Source organism: Haemaphysalis longicornis, unplaced genomic scaffold (assembly GCF_048455015.1).
Source record: "Haemaphysalis longicornis isolate Haplotype H1 unplaced genomic scaffold, Haemaphysalis longicornis Haplotype H1 scaffold_1, whole genome shotgun sequence".
Taxonomy (NCBI): domain Eukaryota; kingdom Metazoa; phylum Arthropoda; class Arachnida; order Ixodida; family Ixodidae; genus Haemaphysalis; species Haemaphysalis longicornis.
In genome coordinates, this window is record NW_027526203.1 from 347,630,638 (window position 1) to 347,651,204 (window position 20,567).

The window sequence follows — 20,567 nt, forward strand, 5'->3', positions numbered from 1 at the left end:
GCATTTACTCGACTTCCCCCCGTGGGAAGATGCGGGCGGGTTTTTTTCTCCTAAGTACACGAATAGGCTGCATGTGTCTTCTGCAGACGGTTTTTTTTTTTTTTTGCCGCGAGATATGATTTCATCTATCTGCTCTGCACGTAGATTGGTCCTTCATTCCAATATTTTTTTTCCCAGTCCATCCTCTGCTTATATAAGAAGGCTGAAATAACGCAAGCTTGTGGGTTTTCTGGTTCCGTACAATAACCAGTCAGAGATTATTGTTCGGTCGGGCTGTGCTCCGCTGAGCTCGTTCAATTTCCCCACTAACTTTTAAAGTTTCAGCAAAGATCCTGTCCCTTCCCTCTGCTCATTTTAAAATCTTGAGTCTTTCCGTATAATTGCTATGCCGTTTCAGCCTCCCTAGGCATCAATGAAAACAGCCTCTATATACAGTTTACAGCTCACCTGGCACAATTCAAAGGTTAGCCACACACACACGCTCTTGGTAACAATGCCGAAGTTGTAGATGAAATAGGTGGTCGAAATCGTAACAGATGAAACAGTACGACAAAGCGAAGTGACACACACACACACAAAAGAAATAATAAAACAGAAACGCTGCCTGTTAATCACCTATACATACGCTGAAAATGTACTTCCGCTTCGCTGCATTCGGGGGCGAGTCAATATTCATACTGCTGTCCCGAAGACATTGCAGGCGGAGCGGCCAACTGATTTTAATTTCGGTTATGAAAGGAAGGTGTTACTCATTATAAATGTGCTTATCTTACGAGAAACCTAACCCCTTATGACAAGCTACTTTTATTTGATCTGGAGTACTAATAACTGACTTTCAATGATGTAAGTTAGCGGCCATCCCGCCGTATTGTCAGGTTGATTGCACTGCTGGGATGGGAGAGAGAGGCTGCGAGCTAAAGATTATTTTGAAGCAACAGGCGAGCTACTTTTGTCACAGATTAGTCTGTAAACGCACTAAATAAGAACCAGCCGCAAAACCAAACGACTCCAATTTAATCCGAGCGCTAGTGAGGCTGCCGACTGCTGCTGCGCGATAACTCATGCTCTGCGTCACTCTGATTTCCCCAGCAGCCGCCGCCGCTACTTCGCTAAGTTGGGGCTCGGGAACGAAGCCGCGCTCCGGTGCAGCCGGCCGTGAGCCACGTGGGTTGAAGGCGCACCTTACAGCTGCCCACGAGATTGTGTTTGGTCGGCGCGGCGTGCGGCTCGCGCCCGCAGACGGACACACGGGCTTGACCCCCAGCTTCACATGAAGACTGACGCAGCGCACGAGTCCGAGTGACGTTTCCACGCCGCCGGTAGTGGCAATCGGTCGTCTGACTCCCTGCACTAAGCTAGCCTGCCGATGTGTCTGCTCTTTCGACGGCGCTTTCGGGAGATAACGGCGCGCCGGACAACGCCGCTGAGCAGGTTGGTCAGCTTGTTTTATGAGCCACTGCATTCCGCGGAACTGCCACTCCGCACACGCCTGCATCCCCCCGGGTAAGTAGGTAGCTGCCCAGCCTGCCAACCTTCTGGGCAGTACTGCAGTTACGAGATCTTGAAGACACTTCTGTTGAAGAACGAGATCGTGCCGAACGCGGCACAGTGAAACTCCACTCAAACTGTGAGGCTCGTCAGTGACGTCTTTGCGTTGTCTTTTGTCTGCGGGTTTATGCATTGGCAAATAGTGGCAGGCTAATGGACAAGCGTAATTGGTCAACCAGGGTCAGCGCCAGAAGCGGCTTTTCAGCATGGTCCAAAAATGTACTGTCCCTTCGTAAGGAAAGTTGAGAGGAGCGCGAAAGCTGAAAGTCCGTCCAACCTTCGCTGATAGTGCGCCCAATCGATCGTCAGACCTTCAAGGACCCGAAGCGCAAACAAAGAATGAACCCACGCGACGATTTTTCGCGCACTATAGGTACACGCATCTACAGCCGATTTAAATGCATCACCGATGCGTGGTTTGTGAGATACAGGTATACTATTGTACTCCTTATCCATGATCGATGCATGTATTGTCATATCTAGAAGCGTTCCTTTTTCGTAATCTTCAAGCAACCGTTTCGACGCCATGGAAGCCCGGTTTCACGCACGCGCCGTGTGTCCAGAGATCATCTCATCAGAGCTTTTCGGTCGACCAACCGGTCTATGGAGAAATGCGTTAGTTTTTTGACCGAACGCCACCGGTCCCGCTAAGGAATCTTTCGCTGCAATAGAAATAACAAGGGCTGCTCAGTGGGGTAATTCACGAGACCTCCGTGGGAGCGGCGGCGAGTGTTTTGCCGTTCCTGTTGCGCCGCGTGCAAGACAACTATTTCCTGCAAGACGCGTCGCGTAGAAATGTATACGAAGTGTTCGCAGCCCTGCTTTCGCACTGCAATTGTATTAAGATACACCCAAGTCAATGTACATCCCACTCTGAGGCAATCCTGCCGTTCAGCTTCACCACAATTGACTCGAGTGTCCCATTCATGCCGCCAAAAAATCGGTTTCGGTTAATGACAGCGACGTGCGTACCACTGGACTCAAAAATGTTATCTGCGCTGCGTCATTGCGCTATGCAGAACGCCACGCTTGCATTGCGTGGCGTCATAGCCCAGATAGAACTTCATAGTCAAATCATATGCTCGATATCGTCGTTCGCTGAAATTGCATTGGTGTGCTGTATACATTGGCCAGTGTAGCGCATTGTGGGGAAGCTGAACGACGGGATCGTCTGAGTCATATTTCGATCACAGATAGTCTGAGGAGCGGAGGATGTAACGTCTGTCAGAAGGATGCATGCCACTGGGTATTATCAATTTACCAGTCATGAATAGTCTGTCGGGAGTGCCACGTCTGCTCTCGCACCGGAGGTCCCGAATAGTTCTGAAAATAGAGCGCCGTAATGAGCACTGCGGGCAGCCCAGGACTGGTAACAGAGGAGGTCCCCTCTCTCTCACGAGGAGCGCGCCTCGTTCTGTTCGTCCATTGTGTGAGGAGCGAGAGCGCCAGTCACTGCCTTTTACAGGGGCAAGAATCGGGGTGCTACTCCACATTCGGCTCCTCAGTTTAGCCGGGCCATCCCTGGGTTGCTGAGTTCTTTGATGATGACCGTGCGCCGTGGCACATACAGAGAAATATTTCCTCTCCACCGCCAGGCATACTTCATGTTCTATGATTATGAAATCGATAAGAATTTCCACGGCAGTGCTTTCTTATTTTTTTAAGTCTTTTTCAATGGATTACACGCGCGACAATTTTGCCGGGATTGCATAGTTAATAACAACAACAAAAAACGGAAAAACGAGAACGAGCGGATATCAGCAGTGAACACACAATCCTGGAGATTTCGTTTCACAGAATGTAGCAGTGCTATCATTGCATGTCGCAAATCTCCTCGAACAGCGCCTTTATTTACCTTCGTGGTAAAACCTTGTAGTTCAGGTTGATACCCCCTTGTTGAAGTTTGCGTTGCTGTGGACTGTAAAATAAACGCTTTATCGCACACTTGTCTGGTTTGCCAGTGACGGCTACAGCGAGTTCTCGAGCAGCTTAGCCTTGGCCGCTTTGTGCGCGGCCAGCCACCGGAAATAACGGGGAACCTGCAGTGCGTGCATGGGAACACAACGTTTCCCTTACCGCGAGTCACGTGTCGCTGGGTTGCACACTAGACACCGACGGCGTACTTTCGTTTATGATCCAATTGAAAAGAATAATGGTGACTGGCTCGTATCTTTCCTTCTTTTTTTCTTTTTTTGCGGCTGTGTCGGCGTTATCAAATCAGGGGGTGACCGGTGGATGACGAGGATTGCGGGTCATAAGGATGTAGGGCTGTTTTGTTGAGCCTCCTGGCCACGTTTAGGGCGAGCCATCCTTGTGCTCCTTGTCGAATGGTAATTGCAGAGGCCACTACGATCTCGAAACGGGGGTTGCTTCTTTTCGAGGTCGACGGCACGGCAAAGGCAGAAATCTTGGTGCGCGGCAACATGCAATGATCAGTGCCTTTGTTTGTGTTGAAACACTTCTTACGGTTTCACTCGGCAATGACCGCATTAGATCAGGATGCGTGACGACCGTGACCAAGCTTGGAAAAAATGAAATGATCTGTCTGGTAAACCGTTTTACTCGGGTGGCTCGCACAATGCTGCACAATATGATGCCTCGCTTTCCGAAGCAGTGTATACGAAGATCCGGCAATATTATAGAAGGGTGAACTGTTTCAGAATGGCTGCAAACACGTATGCACTGAATCGTAATCAGCCAATCTCACTTGACGGCCAGAATCACATCATTTCTGGCGACTATGGAGCAATCAGTTGCACAGCTCCCTTCAGCGTGTGGATATACTATCGCCATTTTCTTTTTTAGCGAACTTACAGATTTTCAGTGATCTAGCAATCTCCGAGGCAGCCTTGAGCAGTGAGGCCCCTGTGTGTAAGGAGGTCTTGATTAACAAACGTCCCATACAAAATGCTTTCGACGTTCGGTGACCTGTGCTCCATTCAGTTTGTTTTGTTTTGTTTGTTTTGTTTTTCAAAAAATAAGTGCTATACTCTCAGGAACCTAGTACCGTAGAGCCCGCTTGTAACGAACACATCGGGAAACAGAAATTAGTTCGTTATATTCGTTTTTCACTATATCTGAACATAAATTGTATGTATACAAATGGTAACGGGAAACGAAGATTTGTTCGTTATAGCCGGGATTTCGTTGAAACCGGGTTCGCTATAAGTGAATTATACTTAAAGCCGTCTTGTAAATGCGATATGTTGCATACTAAAAGCTTTTGTAGTGAATAATAACTTAGCAAGAGAACTTAGTAGAAATCTCTAGTTTTATTGCGCATTTAGTCGTCAAAAGTTGCTACTCGCCGTGTTACGCCTGGTAGCTTTCTTCCCTTTAGAGCCTCGTAGAACCACCTCTTAAACGTGGTATCACCTCTTAAACTAGGAGCCACCTCCTAAACACAAAGCATGACTTTACCTTTAAAGTTAACGGCGCGAGAAAAATTCGAAACGAGTCAGAAATTTTCGTGCACTTGATCGTAAAAGTAATGCAGTGTCACAACAAGCTTGCCATGCTTTTGCAGAGGCACACGTGCTGCGTGCTTGCCCTCGCCGAAACCGAGAAGCACTAAGAAGCAGCAGCGGCAGCGATGGCCAAGCCTCAGGTCAAGCTTCCCGGCAAGCTGACGGGGGAGGGCCCAGACTCCCGGAGGGCCTGGTACCTGGGTATCTTCTGCACCGCCTACGGATTCTTCGGCTGGGTGGGCCTCAGCTCTACGCCTGTCCTCTACGTGGGGCTCATACAGTACTCGGGAGCCTCCAGGGAAGCCGCCTCGCAGCCTTTCACGGCCATGATGTGCGCCTACTTCACAGGAAGTGAGTACAGCTGCGGACAGCCGGTGGCATCCGCACGTGCTTCAAGCGGGGACATTTGAGTGCGGGCCCGGGGAACATGTACTAGACATCCCAAGCGCCGAGGAGGACTAAACCTCACCACGGTTTACTCTTCTGAAGCGTACGTGTAAAGTGACGCTTGTGGGTTCACAATTCTTCAAAAATAAAATTGCGATGCAGCAGTGTCACTCGCTAACTTGGAGCTAACGAATACAGCCCGTAATCCGTAATAGCACCGACAACTTTGTTTAGAATATTGGCGGTTTCGAGCGCCGAAGCTACTCTTTGGTTATGAGGGGCACCGTATAGCAGAGGGCTACGCATCAATTTAACCCAACGGGGGTGTTTACGTGAGCCGAGATATTGAAGTGTTTTCGTTCATCGCCTCCATCAGAAAAACTGCTGCCACTGCCGAGATTGAACGTGCGTACTTGAGCGCAGCATTACCGTGGCGAATACCGACATGGCAACCTTGTTACAGGTTGCAACTGTAATTTGTGACAAACGGAAAAGCGAGTTGCCCTCTTATACTGGGGACTGAGCGACACAGAGTGGAACTGCTCAATACTTTCCTACTAAGTAATGCAACGAAGTGTTTGTGCTGTAATAACTCCGATGGCCCTCTACAAAACCGCTACTAAACTAAGCTTACTTTCGTGCGATGTCACGTGACTTCTATGAAGCCCAACCTCTGCTGCGAGTCCACAAGGGTTGACCTATACACTATGCGCGTCGAGCGCCTACGCACATACTACACAGAGGAATATTTTGTGTGCGCGCGTTGGCCGATAAGGCGCGTTTGTATACCTACGCAGCGAAGCATTTTTGTTTGCCTTTCTCTATTCTCCCCGGTCTATTTATTTTGCTCACTGCATGCAGCTCCTATCCATGCTTTTTCTCCCTTTGTATCCTCGGCTGTTTTTCCCCACGGAATCAGCTCGAAGTCAGTGCAGACGGAGGTGGTAATTTGTTCTTTCGCTGCGCCTTACACCACCTTTTAAACGATCAGCAATATTTTACCCTGCGCACTTCTCTATCAGAGAAGTGCGCAGAGTATACTGAACCCCTATATATATAGCCTTCATAGATTATGAGAAAGCATTTGACTCGGTCGAAACCCTAGCAGTCATTCAGGCATTACGGAACCAGGGGGTAGATGAACATTATGTAAGAATACTAGAGGATATCTACAATGGGTCTACAGCTACCATCATCCTCCATAGGGAGAGCAGTAAAATACCTATAAGGAAGGGTGTTAGACAAGGAGACACAATCTCTCCAATGTTATTCACAGCATGCTTACAAGAAGTATTCAGAACGTTGGATTGGGAACAGGTGGGAGTAAGGGTTAATGGAGAATACCTCAGTAACCTCAGATTTGCTGATGACGTTGCCTTGCTAAGTAACTCGGGGGACGAATTGCAAAGCATGCTTTCCGAACTGGGCGAACAGAGTAGAACCGTGGGCCTGAAAATTAATATGCAGAAAACTAAAGTAATGATCAATAACCTCGGGACAGCACAGCAGTTTGAGATAGGTGGCGAGGAAGTAAAAGTGGTAAGCGAATATATCTACTTAGGCCAAGTTGTGACCCCAAATCCCAACCATGAGGCAGAGATAATTAGAAGGATCAGAATGGGGTGGGGTGCATATGGCAGACATTCTCAGATAATGAATAGCAGCCTACCATTGTCGCTGAAGGAGAAAGTGTATGACAGCTGCATCTTACCGGTACTCATCTACGGGGCAGAAACTTGGAGGCTCACTAAGAAGATTCAACTTAAATTGAGAACGACTCAACGGGCAATGGAGCGGAAAATGATAGGTGTAACATTAAGGGACAAGAAGAGAGCGGAGTGGGTCAGGGAGCAAACTGGTGTTAAAGACATATTAGTAGAAATTAAGAAGAAATGGACGTGGGCAGGGCATGTAATGCGAAGGCAAGATAACCGCTGGTCATTAAGGGTAACAGAGTGGATCCCTAGAGAAGGCAAGCGTTGCAGGGGCGGCAGAAAGTTAGATGGGCAGATGAGATCAAGAAGTTTGCGGGGATAAATTGGTCACAGTTGGCTCAGGACCGAGGTAATTGGAGAATAATGGGAGAGGCCTTTGCCCTGCAGCGGGCGTAGATAGGCTGGTGATGATGATGATGATGAATATTTTACCAGAAAAACCAGAAAACCAGAAAAAAGTATAAATTCACTGACCGGCTAGATACAAGCGACATACTGACCAAATATCTTCGCCCCAGGACTCGGTTACTTAACATTAACGTTTGTTGACAGTAGCTGCAAGACTTTGCTTCATGACGCTTACAGGAACTCTTGTGGGGCGGGAGAGTGTTGGAACTTTCGATGACGACGAGGACGTCGCAAGCAGTGAGCGCAACAGACCCATAGCGATGAGGAAGAAGACGACTAGGCGAGGCGTCAAGATGGCTGCTCGCAGTACCGTTCTATGTAAATAGTGTAAATATATCTGCTTTCTATCGACGACGGCCTCCTCCCTTGCCTCCCTGGACGTTCTTCCACATGGTGCCGAAACCCGGGACGTCAAGCGACACGACGAGGTGAGCCATGGAGCGGGATTCAATTCTTCGACCGCATTGCTCACCCCGAAAGAAGGAGGAGGCGTCGAAGCAGGTGAACCGGCTTCTACTTGCCCAGAAAAGTCTTCTTGAATTTAATGAGAACATTATCGCCGCAGTTACGCCCACATTAGAGGAAACCAAAGACGTCGGGGCCGCTGTTTCGATTGCCAGGCTCCAGCACAGTGCCGGCAGACTTGCTGCAATCAGCGAGAAGCTGGAAGCCTTTGCATGCGGAACACGAATCGACGGCCAACAGGACGATGCCTTAGAGTCCGTTAAAGAAGCGTATAGAATTATTCGCTACCTCGAAAAGAGACTTCATGGACGAAAAGGACATGCCCCTCAGAACCCACAGCTCGTAAAAGAAGAAAGAGGGCAACCGCTACGAAAATATGAGTCGAGTAATACAAGCGGGAGTAAAGAGCCTGGGGAGGAGAACGGAACTTGCGTGAAGCACACGACTTCAACGACATCGATGGAGGTTCCAGTAATAGGTCATCAAACCCAAGCATCTTCAAGCTTGGCTACATCCCCTGGTCCAACGACGACATACGCCTCTATGAATAACCACTCGGCTGAGACGGCGCTTGGGATACGCCAGTCGAATGTGCCTCCCTCGATCGGTACGAAAGACGCCGTGTTGCTGGGAACACCACACCAGCAGCTCATTGAAACCCAGCAAGAATCACCGCATTGTATCTTGGCTCCACCCCCATCAGAAGAAAGCACCCTGGAGGAGGAACTGGCTTCAGGAGGTGTCACTGCCGAACTACCCACGACTGAAGCGCTTGAAACCTCTTCTGCATGTAGGTATGTGGCGACGAGATCTGCAGACGGTATGCAGAAAGACGTTTACAAGAGAGAAAACGTTGAACACCATGGTAAAGTAAGGAAACCTTCATCGGACAATTACGATTGCTCATTACGAGACAAGCTTGCCCATGTTTCGGAGAGTTGTGGCGGCGACAGGAGTGAACGCGGTCTTCGTAAAATCGCGGACATTGGACGACCGGTCCCCTTCACTTCGGCTCGAGAGACGCCGCGAAAGACCACACATTTGCTTCTCCAGGAAAGAGCCCAGATAAAAATGCTGCCGCCGGCATAATGACAACTATGATTAAGAAGGCTACTAGATGTGTTCGCAAATCGAAGAAGCCAGAAGAATGTGATACTGCGGAGGTTCACACAGGAAAAGATGTAAACGTTCACGGTTTGGACTGGTGCATCGGGTGCAAAGACAAGACGTCAATGAAACTACACCTGAAGACAGTGCGCACTCTGAACTACAAGAAATGTTATGCTTTTGACTCATCACCTGACGTAGTTATTGTGAAGAAACACAGATCAAAAGTCAGAAGAAAGGCGAAGTACCGGAGAAAGAGAAGACCAAAGATAAGAAAAAAAAAAGAAACTCAGACACCGGATGGACATGAATGGCAAACTGACTAGATACCACCACCGCTCGTACGAACCCTTGTGGGCCGGAAAAATGTTAGAACTTTCGACGACGATGAAAACGACGCAAGCAGCGCGCGCAACAGACCCAGAGACGAAGACGACGAAGACGAGGCGAGGCGCCAAGATGGCTGCTTAGCACCCGGTTCTCTGTACATAGTGTAAATATATCTGCTTTCTATCGACGAAGACCTCCTCCCTTGCCTCCCTGGACGTCTTCCACAAATATCACTTTAAGAACGTGACAGCGCCAACAGACAAACACTCCTCGTCAATCACCGCTGCCATGCTTTTGAAGTTCCATCACCAACTCGCCAAACAATCTGAACTTTTAATTTAATGCGTAGCCTTTTTTTACTTGTAATCTAATGTTTTTGGGGGGTTCGGCCAAAAAAATTATGCTCGCTTTTTCCGTCTGCGAAAAACCATCAGCGCCATCTATGTGCATTTCTTATTACCGAGCCCGAAGACTGATATAGGCAAAGCCTTTGTAAACGACTACCACAGGCGGCACGCTTCATACGCGTAAACATTGCTTAGCGTACAAGTAGCCTTGGGAAGATTTAACTTATAGTCAAACGCAAGTACTATCGTGATATACTGAAATACGACCAACGGATCGCGTGGCGTGGCTTTCAGTACATGCCGGCGACAGGCCGCGTATGCGCAGTAAAAACAAGTTACGGGAGTTCGTTCATGACCAAGCTTGATATGGAAAAACTATCGCCTTTCCATCATGTGTTGGGCACGCAGCACGAAAAAAAAAAGGGGGGGGTGGGGGGGGGGGGGGCAGTTGCGTGCGCCGTTTTCACTCAGCGCAGCGACGAAGCTAGATAACGCTCGCGTGCAGCGGGCGCCGAACGCGACGGGAAAACAAACCGAAATGCTCACACGTCGAGTGGTGGTGTTCTCATACCAAGAGTGGACACGAACTCTCGTAACTTGTTCGTACTGCGCTATGCGACCCGTCGCCAGGACGCGCGGCCTTTACTGAAAGCCACGCGCTCCGTTGTTCGCATTTCAATGCATCAAGGTAGTACACAACCGAGCTTTCTGTGTTCCTTGAATTTAAAATACGCAGTGAATTGGTTGGTGCGAAAATCGGCTATATAATACAGAAAAGTCGGCGCCTGACATAGAGTAAGGGGTGGTATGAAAAAAAGAACGACAAAACATGTCAGCACCGCCCCGTGACGCGCGGCCCCGAAAAAAAAAAAGAGAAACACGTCAACGTTGTCACATGCACGGAGTCGTACGCGTGTTGGTAGAATGAAGATATTAGTTGGTAGAATGAAGAAAGAAGATACGAAAGAAGAAAGACGGTACAGAAAGAAGATACGAAGTTAGTAGAATGAAGAGAATGCGTATTCTCCCGTCGCGCATTCCGTTGGAGCCCTAGAGCCTGGCAGGAAAGAACAGCCTGAGAAGAAAGCTCGACGAAATTAAGCCTATTTAACCATCAATACTTAGAACTATATGGCAATTTTCCAACAGAAAGTTACGGCGCCAGTTATTAAAACCACATTGTTCCAGCGCTTCTTTACACTTTGGGCCTCTTAAATTAGTCAATTGTGAATCGTTTCAGGTACACCACCAAGATATAGATGCAGACGCAAGTAAAGACGTTTCCTTTATGCCTTCACACGTTCTCTCGCAATCCCCTGTATTTCACGCAGCGAACATTTTGTGCCTCGTGCACTCTCTGTGGCAAAATATGGCTTCTTGCGACTCCGCCTATTGGGAATAATAAAAAAAAAACAATATCACCCCTTCGAAATTGTAGCCGGATTCCACGATACCAATTGTGCCATTTGCCATGATCTTTTAATTTCACGTCAGAAAGAACAACGCACGAAAAGGTAAAAATCTCTAACCATGCAGTTTACATAACGGCACTTATTAAGGAAGGAACAACGCACGAAAAAATAAGAATGTCTAACCCTGCAATTTAAATAACAGGACTTATTTATTGGGTTGCAACTTCGATATATATTTTCTAAAGTCGTTCTTCTTGATGGCTACATTGTCGCGTTGTCTTCTGATTGGCTGTTCACTGCAAACGCAATGTTGCCAGAAGAGCGAATATTCACGCCAAAATTGATTTCCTAGCTGCCGCCGAGGGCAATCTCGCCTACTCGGGAAACAGCACATCACTTGCTCAAACTCTTAGTGTTGCCGTGTAGCGCGTAAATACTAATACAACCTTAAAGGGACCCTGCAGCCCTCTTTTACACTTTTTTTAAATATAAATCTTAACAATTCTTTAAAAACGTAGTCAACAAACACATCCAGTGCTTAAAATAGAGGGTCACAAAGCACCTCAGCCTAAAATTATTTCTTTATGCCCGTCTGATAATTTAAAATCTGGGTCAAAATATTTTTCGCTCTTTCCCAACCTTGGCGTTCGCCGAGCGCTCTAATTACGTCATTAGAGCGATGTAGCTGCCATTGGCCCGCTTCCTCTCGGTTTCAGCAATTAACACACTCGATGGCCACTTTTTAAAAAAATTCCCGCGCCTTCCCGCGAGGGGAACACGAGTAAATGCAGAGCATTGGGGGTCGTTAACGCCGCGTAAAGTCGCGTTAGGGTGGGTAGTTGGGTCGTAGTTGCGTTGGTGTTGGTTTGGGGTAGAGAGAGGAGAGTAAAGTCGCGTTAGGGTGGAGCGAGCGTCAACCAAGGAAGGAAGGAGCAACGCAGTGACTGAAGCACGAGCGACCGCTAGCCGCTTTATATTTGCAGCGCGCGCAGTAGAGGGAGAGCAGTACGGGGGGGAGAGCGCGCATGCGCAAGCAGCGCGCGCCCTTCCACGCCCCACCGCGCTGCTATCACGCACCTGTTACGCCGAGACCGCGACGCAGCGAACGGGCTGACTACGATGCATGCGCGTGTCAGCTGCTGTTGAGAGAGAGGAGGGAAGGAGGAGAGGCGCACCTGCTGCGGACGCGGAGCTGTGGACGCCGTCCGACGCAGGAAGAGGCGAGGCTAAGAAATGCTCTGCATTTAAAAAAATCGCCACTAGACCAAAGCAGAAAGCGAAGGCGGATCTGCTGCCACGAGCAGATCACGCAGTGGCCGCTCACTGCTGGCGATAACTACAGCTCTCACAATGCTTTCATACACGAAGGGAAGAGTGAAAGCGTTCATCGGAAGTGTTGCAGTCTCTCTTTTATTATTTAGCCATGAGTGAGATTTGTATTCTGTAATCAGAACTGTATACTTCATACGAGCGCACTGACAAGGCAGGTGCCACCCCAAGAAAGCACTGTCTTACTCAGCCATCACTGGCGACAAATCTGTTACTGACTGAATTCTTTCCACGTCGAGTTTTCTTGCTTTTACGTTGGTTAAAGAGCCACGGACAAAATACCGGTAGAGCACCAAGCGCATTATCAGAAATCGGATGTTGTTTTTTCAGCAATAAACGTGACCGGCAAAACGGGGCAACTCAAAAACTAATATAATTTACGAATTGGAACTTGTAAGTGTAATGCTTCCCGATTTTCCCATTTATGAAACTTTTGACGTGGAATAAAATAAAACAAGAGGCAAACAATACGTTCATTCCGGGTTGTAACCTTTAGTAACAAACATACGGTTTGGCGGTGCAAGTTCAGGGCGTAACGTTTATCGAGTTCAAATAACACTGCTTAATAAATTATTTTTGTAATTCCATAATGTATTAGAAGTCAGTGTTTTCGATCGTTTATCAAGGTCGTGTAATTTTTAGGACATATTTAAATAAAATAAAGAGCCTAATTCGAAATTCTACACCTTGTCGGACGGTAGGATTTAACTCAAGTATCCTAACACTATAGCTAACTGCGGTAGTCCCAAAGCAATACCATATCAGCGTTTAAAACTATCTATGCTGATTCGAGCCGCTCGTGGTGCTTGCCCTCAGAAACTTCGACGCACCTTCAAAGCCTTTGTACGCTCTGTCACATTAATTATTTGTGTCATAATTTTCATGTTTTTGGGCAAAGTTCTGTCCATTCAAACTCGCGAAGGAAATGTCTTGAAGGTATCCTGCAATTTAATTTGAATTATCGGGAAGTGGGAATTGCCAGAAGTTATCGGGCAAGATGACGGCAGACATAATGAATAGGCATTCATATTTAACGTGCGCCGAAATCTCAAACACACGGGCGTTTTCGCTTTCCGCCTCCATCAGAAACAGAGCGGACGGGATCCAACCCGCGTCCTTGGGCTCATAGAATAGCAACGCCTTATCCACTGAGCCACCGTGGAGGGTCACCTCTTTTTCTTGGCAAACTAGGAATTTCGAAATGTTAGGAAAGAAAGGAAGGGGAAAAGCATCTGCCCCGGAAGGAATCCGAACCCAGAATTTTCGAATAATGCGTCTGATGCTTTACGAATTCAGCTACCGGGGCGGCTGTATTCCCCTCCCCCTTATGGTGTATCTATGCGCTTAGGGGTGCTAGCATGCGCTGCTTCGACAACTTTGAACGAAGGGAGCCTCTTTTCAAACCCCCTGGCCGTGACTTGAGTGCCTATGAGGGCCTGTCAGGAGCAGTCGACTAGCGGGGAACCCTGTATGCGATCTGTGGCGCCAGCAGCCAGAGCCCCCTCACCTGTGCGTCGTTGCCACAATTGGGAATCGTTTAGATACGTTTCCTGTAGTACTCGATAGCATTGCCAAGCCCCAAACGACGACGATCTGGGCTGACAAAAATGGCGAGTAATAAAATATAAGCCTGGTTTCAGTCTCGCAATATGAATAACTCATTTTATGAAGTAACCCTGCTGCTCAAGCCAGTTCTACGTATATACATTGTTGCCGCACGAGCGGCGCCGCAGCTACGAATTAGCAGGTAAATTCGCACCGTCTAGGGCGAGTTTTACACTGCTGTTGTATATCTCACGTGCTCGCAAAATAAATTACTGCTAATGCTTAAGACGTGCCCTGTATTCAATCGAGCTACCGTTTGTATCTACGTTTGTTAAACCTTTTATGTTTACAATGAGGATCCACTGCCTCATTGAAGCAACATCTTACGAGCTTAGGCAATAGCAAGCTGGTATACGCGCAGACCCCGATCTCACAGATGAGCCGATTCCACTGTTGTACAATGCTCCTAATGTAAGGGTTGAGAAAACAAGCATTTAAACGCCTCCCTGAGGGCACCAAAAGTTGTTTTCTAAAGCGATGACATGTACTTAACAGTTATACGTTTATGGCGGTCTTTCAGGTATTATTAAATGGCTTAGAGTGCCGTACACCTAATAGGAAAAAAGTCCTGTTTGTGTAAGGAGCTCTTGGTGAACAGATTGGTTAACGGAAGTCGATAAGTAATGGTAGTTGTAATTTTTTTTCTTGTTTATTGGATAATGTATCCATTTGACGGAGAAGAAAGTGTTTCTTCCAACAACTTTTGTTGGTTGTGTTGCTGTTGTCGTTGTCTAAGACCATCCTGTATGTCCATCACAAAGTTGACGTTTTTTTTTTTTTTCATGGCTCATGGGTGTCGTGTATTTCATTTAATTTCATTTATTTACTCCCAATGCCGTTCAGGCGTTACAGACTGGAGTGGGGTATTAAAAAAAACACAGCAATAACACACAGCGGGGCGGGAAGAGAACAAAAATTACAATGAATGAACAAAATCGTAAGCTGCCGACTTGAAGGTGACAGGCTCGGTGATGCAGACGATGGAAGCGGGAAGGTTTCCAGCGCACGCTGGTTTTTAGAACAAAAGAGTCATGATAATGTTTAGTTCTGCACAATGGTAAACCAACTTTAAAGTTGTGGTCAATGCGGGGGGATACATAATTAGGGCAATCAAAAAGCGACTGTTTAAGAATTTAATTTGTGTGATAAATTTTATTAAATGTACACAAGCTAAAAACGATGCGCCGTGTAGAGAGGTCATCAACATTTAACTGTTCTTTTTTTTCATTTCTGTTACACTGGCCAGGCGCTCATAGTTTGATAATAGGAACCTAGCAGCACGGTTTTGCAGTGATTCTAGAGTTGAGGTAAGCAATTCAGTAGCGGGGTCCCAGACTGATGACGCATATTCGACTTTCGGTCGAACGAGTGTCTTGTATAATATGAATTTCAACGATGGGGGAGCAAGAGAAAAGTTGCGACGAAGAAAGCCAAGCGTGCGATTGGCGCTGTTAGAAATGTATTTCACATGCGTTTCCCAAGAAAGGTTATTGGTAATATGAAGTCATCAGCAAACAACCTTATAGACGAATTAACAGTATCAGGAAGATCATTAATATATATTAAGAGGGCCTAACATCGACCCTTGCGGAACAACGGATGTCCCAGGGCGTGGGTCAGTCATGGTTGTTAACGGAAACGTACTAAGTACGATTTGGTAAGAAACACTCAATCCACTTGATTACATTAATGTCCAGATTAAGCTTACTGGGTTTGAAGAGAAGTAGTTGATGGTGAATAGTGTCGGAAGCCTTGGCAGAATCAATGAAAATACAATAGATTACGGATGAGCGATCCAAGGCAGAAAATAAGACGTTAGTGAAAACCAATAGTTGAGATTCACATGGATGATCCCTGCGGAAACCGTGCCGGTGTTTAGTAAAGTATGAATTAGACTCCAGAAAATTAATAAAGCTAGTATAAATTATGTGTTCTAGAAGTTTGCATGGGATTGACGTTAAAGGGATTGGCCTTTAATTGGTTGGGGAATGTACGTCGCCAGATTTGTGCACTGGAAACAAATTTCCCAACCTCCAGTCGTCTGGCACCGTGGCTGCTGCAAAGATTGGGGGAAAAAAAGTGAGATAGCAATTGATGAATAGGCTCTAGTACTCTTCAAAAATCTGTAGCCTGTTATCACATCCAGCAAAAGACGAACGTTTTGCGTTATGAATCATGCTGGCTGTACCGTCCCAATCTATTACAATCGGTTCCATTTCCGGAAACGTAAAAGAGGGGATAATTGGAGGGTTTATACGTTGTAGTTTCACAAACATTTTTGAGAAAAGGGATGAACTTGAGATTGGTATACGATTTCAACAGTGATTTCGGTTGTCTTTATTTCACATTACAATATTTTGAGGTTTGGATCGTAAAAGAGAAGATTCCACTCAAAAAAAAATATTGGTCGGAAATCTGGCTAAGGTACGGACACTGATATAAGTGTCCGAACTTTATACCTGCGCTACACGAGCGTTCGCAAGGACATTTCAGTCGAATGACCTTCGAAATTTCAAATGCCATTAGAACTGGAAGGAGTGCCGCCGATCTACACGACAACTATCAAAGGCAGTTGAAAATTAACGCGTTCGCCCGCTGTTTTGGCGTCGCCACTGCTGTCCTGTTTCGTCCTTGACGAAAATTTAATTTTAGAGTTAAAATGGCCAAAAAAAATTTATTAATGATCAAATCGATAATAATCTATGAGCGCGCACAAAACATGCACAAGACAGCCGGTTGTCTTTTTTTTTTTTTTTTCGCACCGCCGGTGTTGAGGGTACCACTTACCTTGTAATCGTAGAGCGAGTGATAGAGAACAAAAACAAGTGAAACATCATGAAAATCGTGGACTTTAAACACCTAGTTTTGCACGTAAATAATTGTTTTTGTAATTACGGCATGCAGAATATGCGCCCGAGAGTACGACCGTTCGCGTTTCAAAGGGCTTTGCGAACCTCAAAGGTCGTTGGTGGTGCTGCTTTGACTAAATTGGTATTTCAACCAAAGGCCTTTAAAAAACGTCGTGTAGCTGCTCAAAGGTGTCCTTTGAGTCAAATGACATTCGACTCAAAGGCCTTCAAAACGCTCGTGTAGCCCGGGTATTAGTGTGGAGAGCACGAAGGCACAAGGCCCTAAATGGAAGATGGTCCGCATACGTCTCTTCTGTATGTTTTCAGTCGCAACTCAGCTGCGCAGCTTTACACATTCAACAGCCGGCGTTGCTTGAAACGTTACAGCGACGCCATAGTTTCAGTTGCGGGTATTCACTGAATTGGCCGCCACCTTATTAGTGCGAAGCAGGACAATCGTGCTACAAAAACGGCAAGTCACGAACTGTTCGTACGCCCTAAGAGATATATTAATCGGATCACTGATTTTGAGAAACGAATTAGTCGTCATTCACGAGATGGCAGTGCTTAGAAACCTGCTTTCTCCGAAACAATTGGATGGAGAAGGGAAAAAAATGTGTCGCCTTTGTACTCTTGCCTGATCGACCTGTTCTTGCCGTGAATTGGAGAGGGTGAGGAATAAACCTTATTTGCACCAAACATTACTGCGTTTCTGGACCCATGGTGATGGGAGGCCTTCTCAGTCCAGAAGTCCCTAGGCGGTCGCTGTCTGGTGGGCCTCACCAGCCGAAGCTGATGGCAGGAGTCCGTGCTGGCTAGCATGCCTTCCTGCTGCTCGTAGCTAGAGGAGGTGACGGGTTGAGGTAAATAGTGTGGCATCACTCTCGGGTCAAGGTTTGGGACAGAACTTGCTGGTGCCGGAGTAGGAAGTGGGGTGGATGGCGTGGGTGATAGTGTCGTGTGGGTATGCGTTCCTCTGAAGGCGTCGGTAGATGGTGGCCTCTTTGGTCAGCTTGTCGTGGGGCAGTGGTCGAGTGCGGCGTTCGAGGCGACAGTGTTCTAATATATCTCAATGTCAGAGGTATGGCGTGGTCTTCTTCCGACGGCAACGGTGAAGTGCTGGAGGATAATGCCCGGTATATCTGCGCTTAATTTTACTTGCCCGAGAGCAGGCAATAATTCGCAGGAAAGACCTCCGTCTATATGTACAATGATCTATCGCGAGAACTTTGTCTAGCACTTGGGGGGGAAATGTGAAGAATGGGATGTGTCTTGGTGTTGTCCTGTATGCTACTCGCCAGAAGCTTCAGGGATCAGGAAGGCTGACATCGGCAACAGAACACCGTCGTAGACGGGCCCAGGAATCTGGATTTCGCCCGTACCTTACAAAATCTAATCACAGTAGCAGTCACACCGTTCAGGGCTCTGTGCGCAAGCTTTCCGCGTGTTGCTTTATTCGGAGAAAGAGTAAGGAATAAGACCGGATGCTGCAGCATGCAAAGCTCTTAAGGGATCATTTAAGAGAAATCCCTGCACTTCACCATGCTTTGCATGCACAATTATGGACTAAGCCGCGTCCGCAAACCGTGAAGGCAGCGGACCTTCAGAAACTCCGTTAGAAAACGCCTGCAGTCCACAGATTTCAGGGGCAACATCTGCGGGCTTCGCTACGAAGCAGACTTAGCGCGCATCTCCTTAATAAAAAGAGCCCACGCGCAAAACAACAAATGGTTTAAGCGATAACTGATTTTCATAAAAACAGCACAGGTGCGTTGAGCGCAAAATCGAGCCCACGTGTCAAAGTGCTTTTCTGCTGCCCTCGTTCTGGGTTTTATTTTTTCTTGCTGTGCTAGTATACAGCCCGGAGTGCTGGCACTAAGCCACTGTCACGGCGGCCTCCTACGACAAATGGATGCAAGAAATAATTTGCAGTAAGTAGTTGATTAGTTTATTAGTTGATCAGATACACGCTGATTAGTACAGAAAAAAAGATGGGAAACATATAGAGCTACATATTTTTTAACAGCGACGCTGTTTAGTAATTCTTAATTCTTCGTGTCCGCAGTTAAAAACACCTAGAAATTGCCGAGCGCGCGCACGTGAGTGTGGGCCTCGCGGTGACCGCCCAGTGAACCCCCCGCACGTTTGTCAAGCCAAGCATACCCACTAAAAGAGATTGGCAAAGTCCCCCCCCCCCTCAAAAAAAAAAAAAAATACTCCAGCGTTCGCCGTAATCGTGGCAACACTTGCTCGGAACGAGAAAGGCATGTCATAGCGTATGCCCCTGCAAGGTGAAATCTAATGATTACCATTTAAAAAAAGAAAAGAAAGAAGGTCACACTTATAGCAACAATGATGGAGTAAAGGTCGTTGCGGCAGCGAAAAAGAAGCAAATTGGCTGCAATCGTGGACTTAAACCTTCGTGATGGTCGTGAAGGTTGCGTACAGCTTCGCTACCTTACGCGTTAGTGAGCTTTATTCATTTCTTTTTTTCTTCTTTTTTTTGACCTCATATGACTTTAAGCCACTTATGGGCCGGAGGAGACAAGTTAAATTGACACAAAAATAACCCTCAAGCAGCCTAAGAGAGTACGCATATTACCTTTCAACGTACTAGTGTCCATTAGATAATGTTTACGGACATGGGTGAGATTTGGGCGCATGTCAGTGTTCTCTAGGTGTCGAAATCAATCCCCAGTCTCGTCTGCAGGGGCCTCATAGCCCGCCTATAGCTGAGGAACGGAGAACCCGGATTTATACACATTGAACTAGACATCATTTATACTTGTTGTAAATTCAAGAGGTATGGCCAAAGGTTTTCCTGTAAACCTAAAAATAGGTGCCTGATTCTGACCAGTAAGTTGTTTGTCTTCATTTTGTGTCACAACATGGCTCCGGCACAAGCAAGTGTTTTGATTGATTGATTGATTGATTGATTGATTGATTGATTGATTGATTGATTGATTGATTGATTGATTGATTGATTGATTGATTGATTGATTGATTGATTTTTATAGAGTGAGAGCGCCGCAATGCATAAAACAGTCGGCTTCAGTGTAGTACGACAGGCCGCAGGCAACAAGCCAAACTTGACGGAATCATCTTCATAAATTGTCCTGACGCAAATTGTCCTCATCTTCACAATTGTCCTGACCCCCTTACAACACAGGACCGACCGATAGCGTACCACAACCGCCAAGTTATCTAAAAAAAAGACAGCGTGGGTCAACTTTCGTTGTTGTTCGCAAAGTAAATATCTGCCAGATTCACGTCATTGTTCGCTCGTTGGAACGGTTAGGCAATGGATTGCGTGTTGTATTACGTTTTTCTGTGTGTTTGTTGCATTTTCGACGCGGGAATAAATTGTGGTACATCACAGTGTCGTCAATGTTGCCGCAGGTATCCTGTACGGAGCGCTGGCTCAGTGGTTCAACGAACAGAAGCTCCTGTTCTGTGCCGCAGTGATCATGTCATCGACGCTGTTTGCGAGCTACTTCATTGTGGACGTCAAGATCCTGACGGTGGTTTTGGGCATTGGTCATGGTAAGTTCTGCCACGCGCGCGTGAGTGCTTAGTTACCTTCACGCATTCATATATT

The 20,567-nt window shown here is 46.8% G+C and overlaps 1 protein-coding gene across 1 annotated transcript in view; it reads left to right on the forward strand.

The window, feature by feature from the left end:
• Nucleotides 1-1,113: 1,113 nt before the first annotated feature.
• LOC144153732 (monocarboxylate transporter 11-like) overlaps nt 1,114-20,567 on the forward strand; it is a 42,232-nt gene continuing 22,778 nt past the window's right edge. Inside the window, exons 1-3 of the mRNA XM_077685424.1 lie at nt 1,114-1,503; nt 5,075-5,366; nt 20,369-20,512. Of these exons, the coding sequence (XP_077541550.1) occupies nt 5,141-5,366; nt 20,369-20,512 (370 nt within the window). The 5' untranslated portion in view covers nt 1,114-1,503; nt 5,075-5,140. The remainder of the gene's footprint in view (nt 1,504-5,074; nt 5,367-20,368; nt 20,513-20,567) is intronic.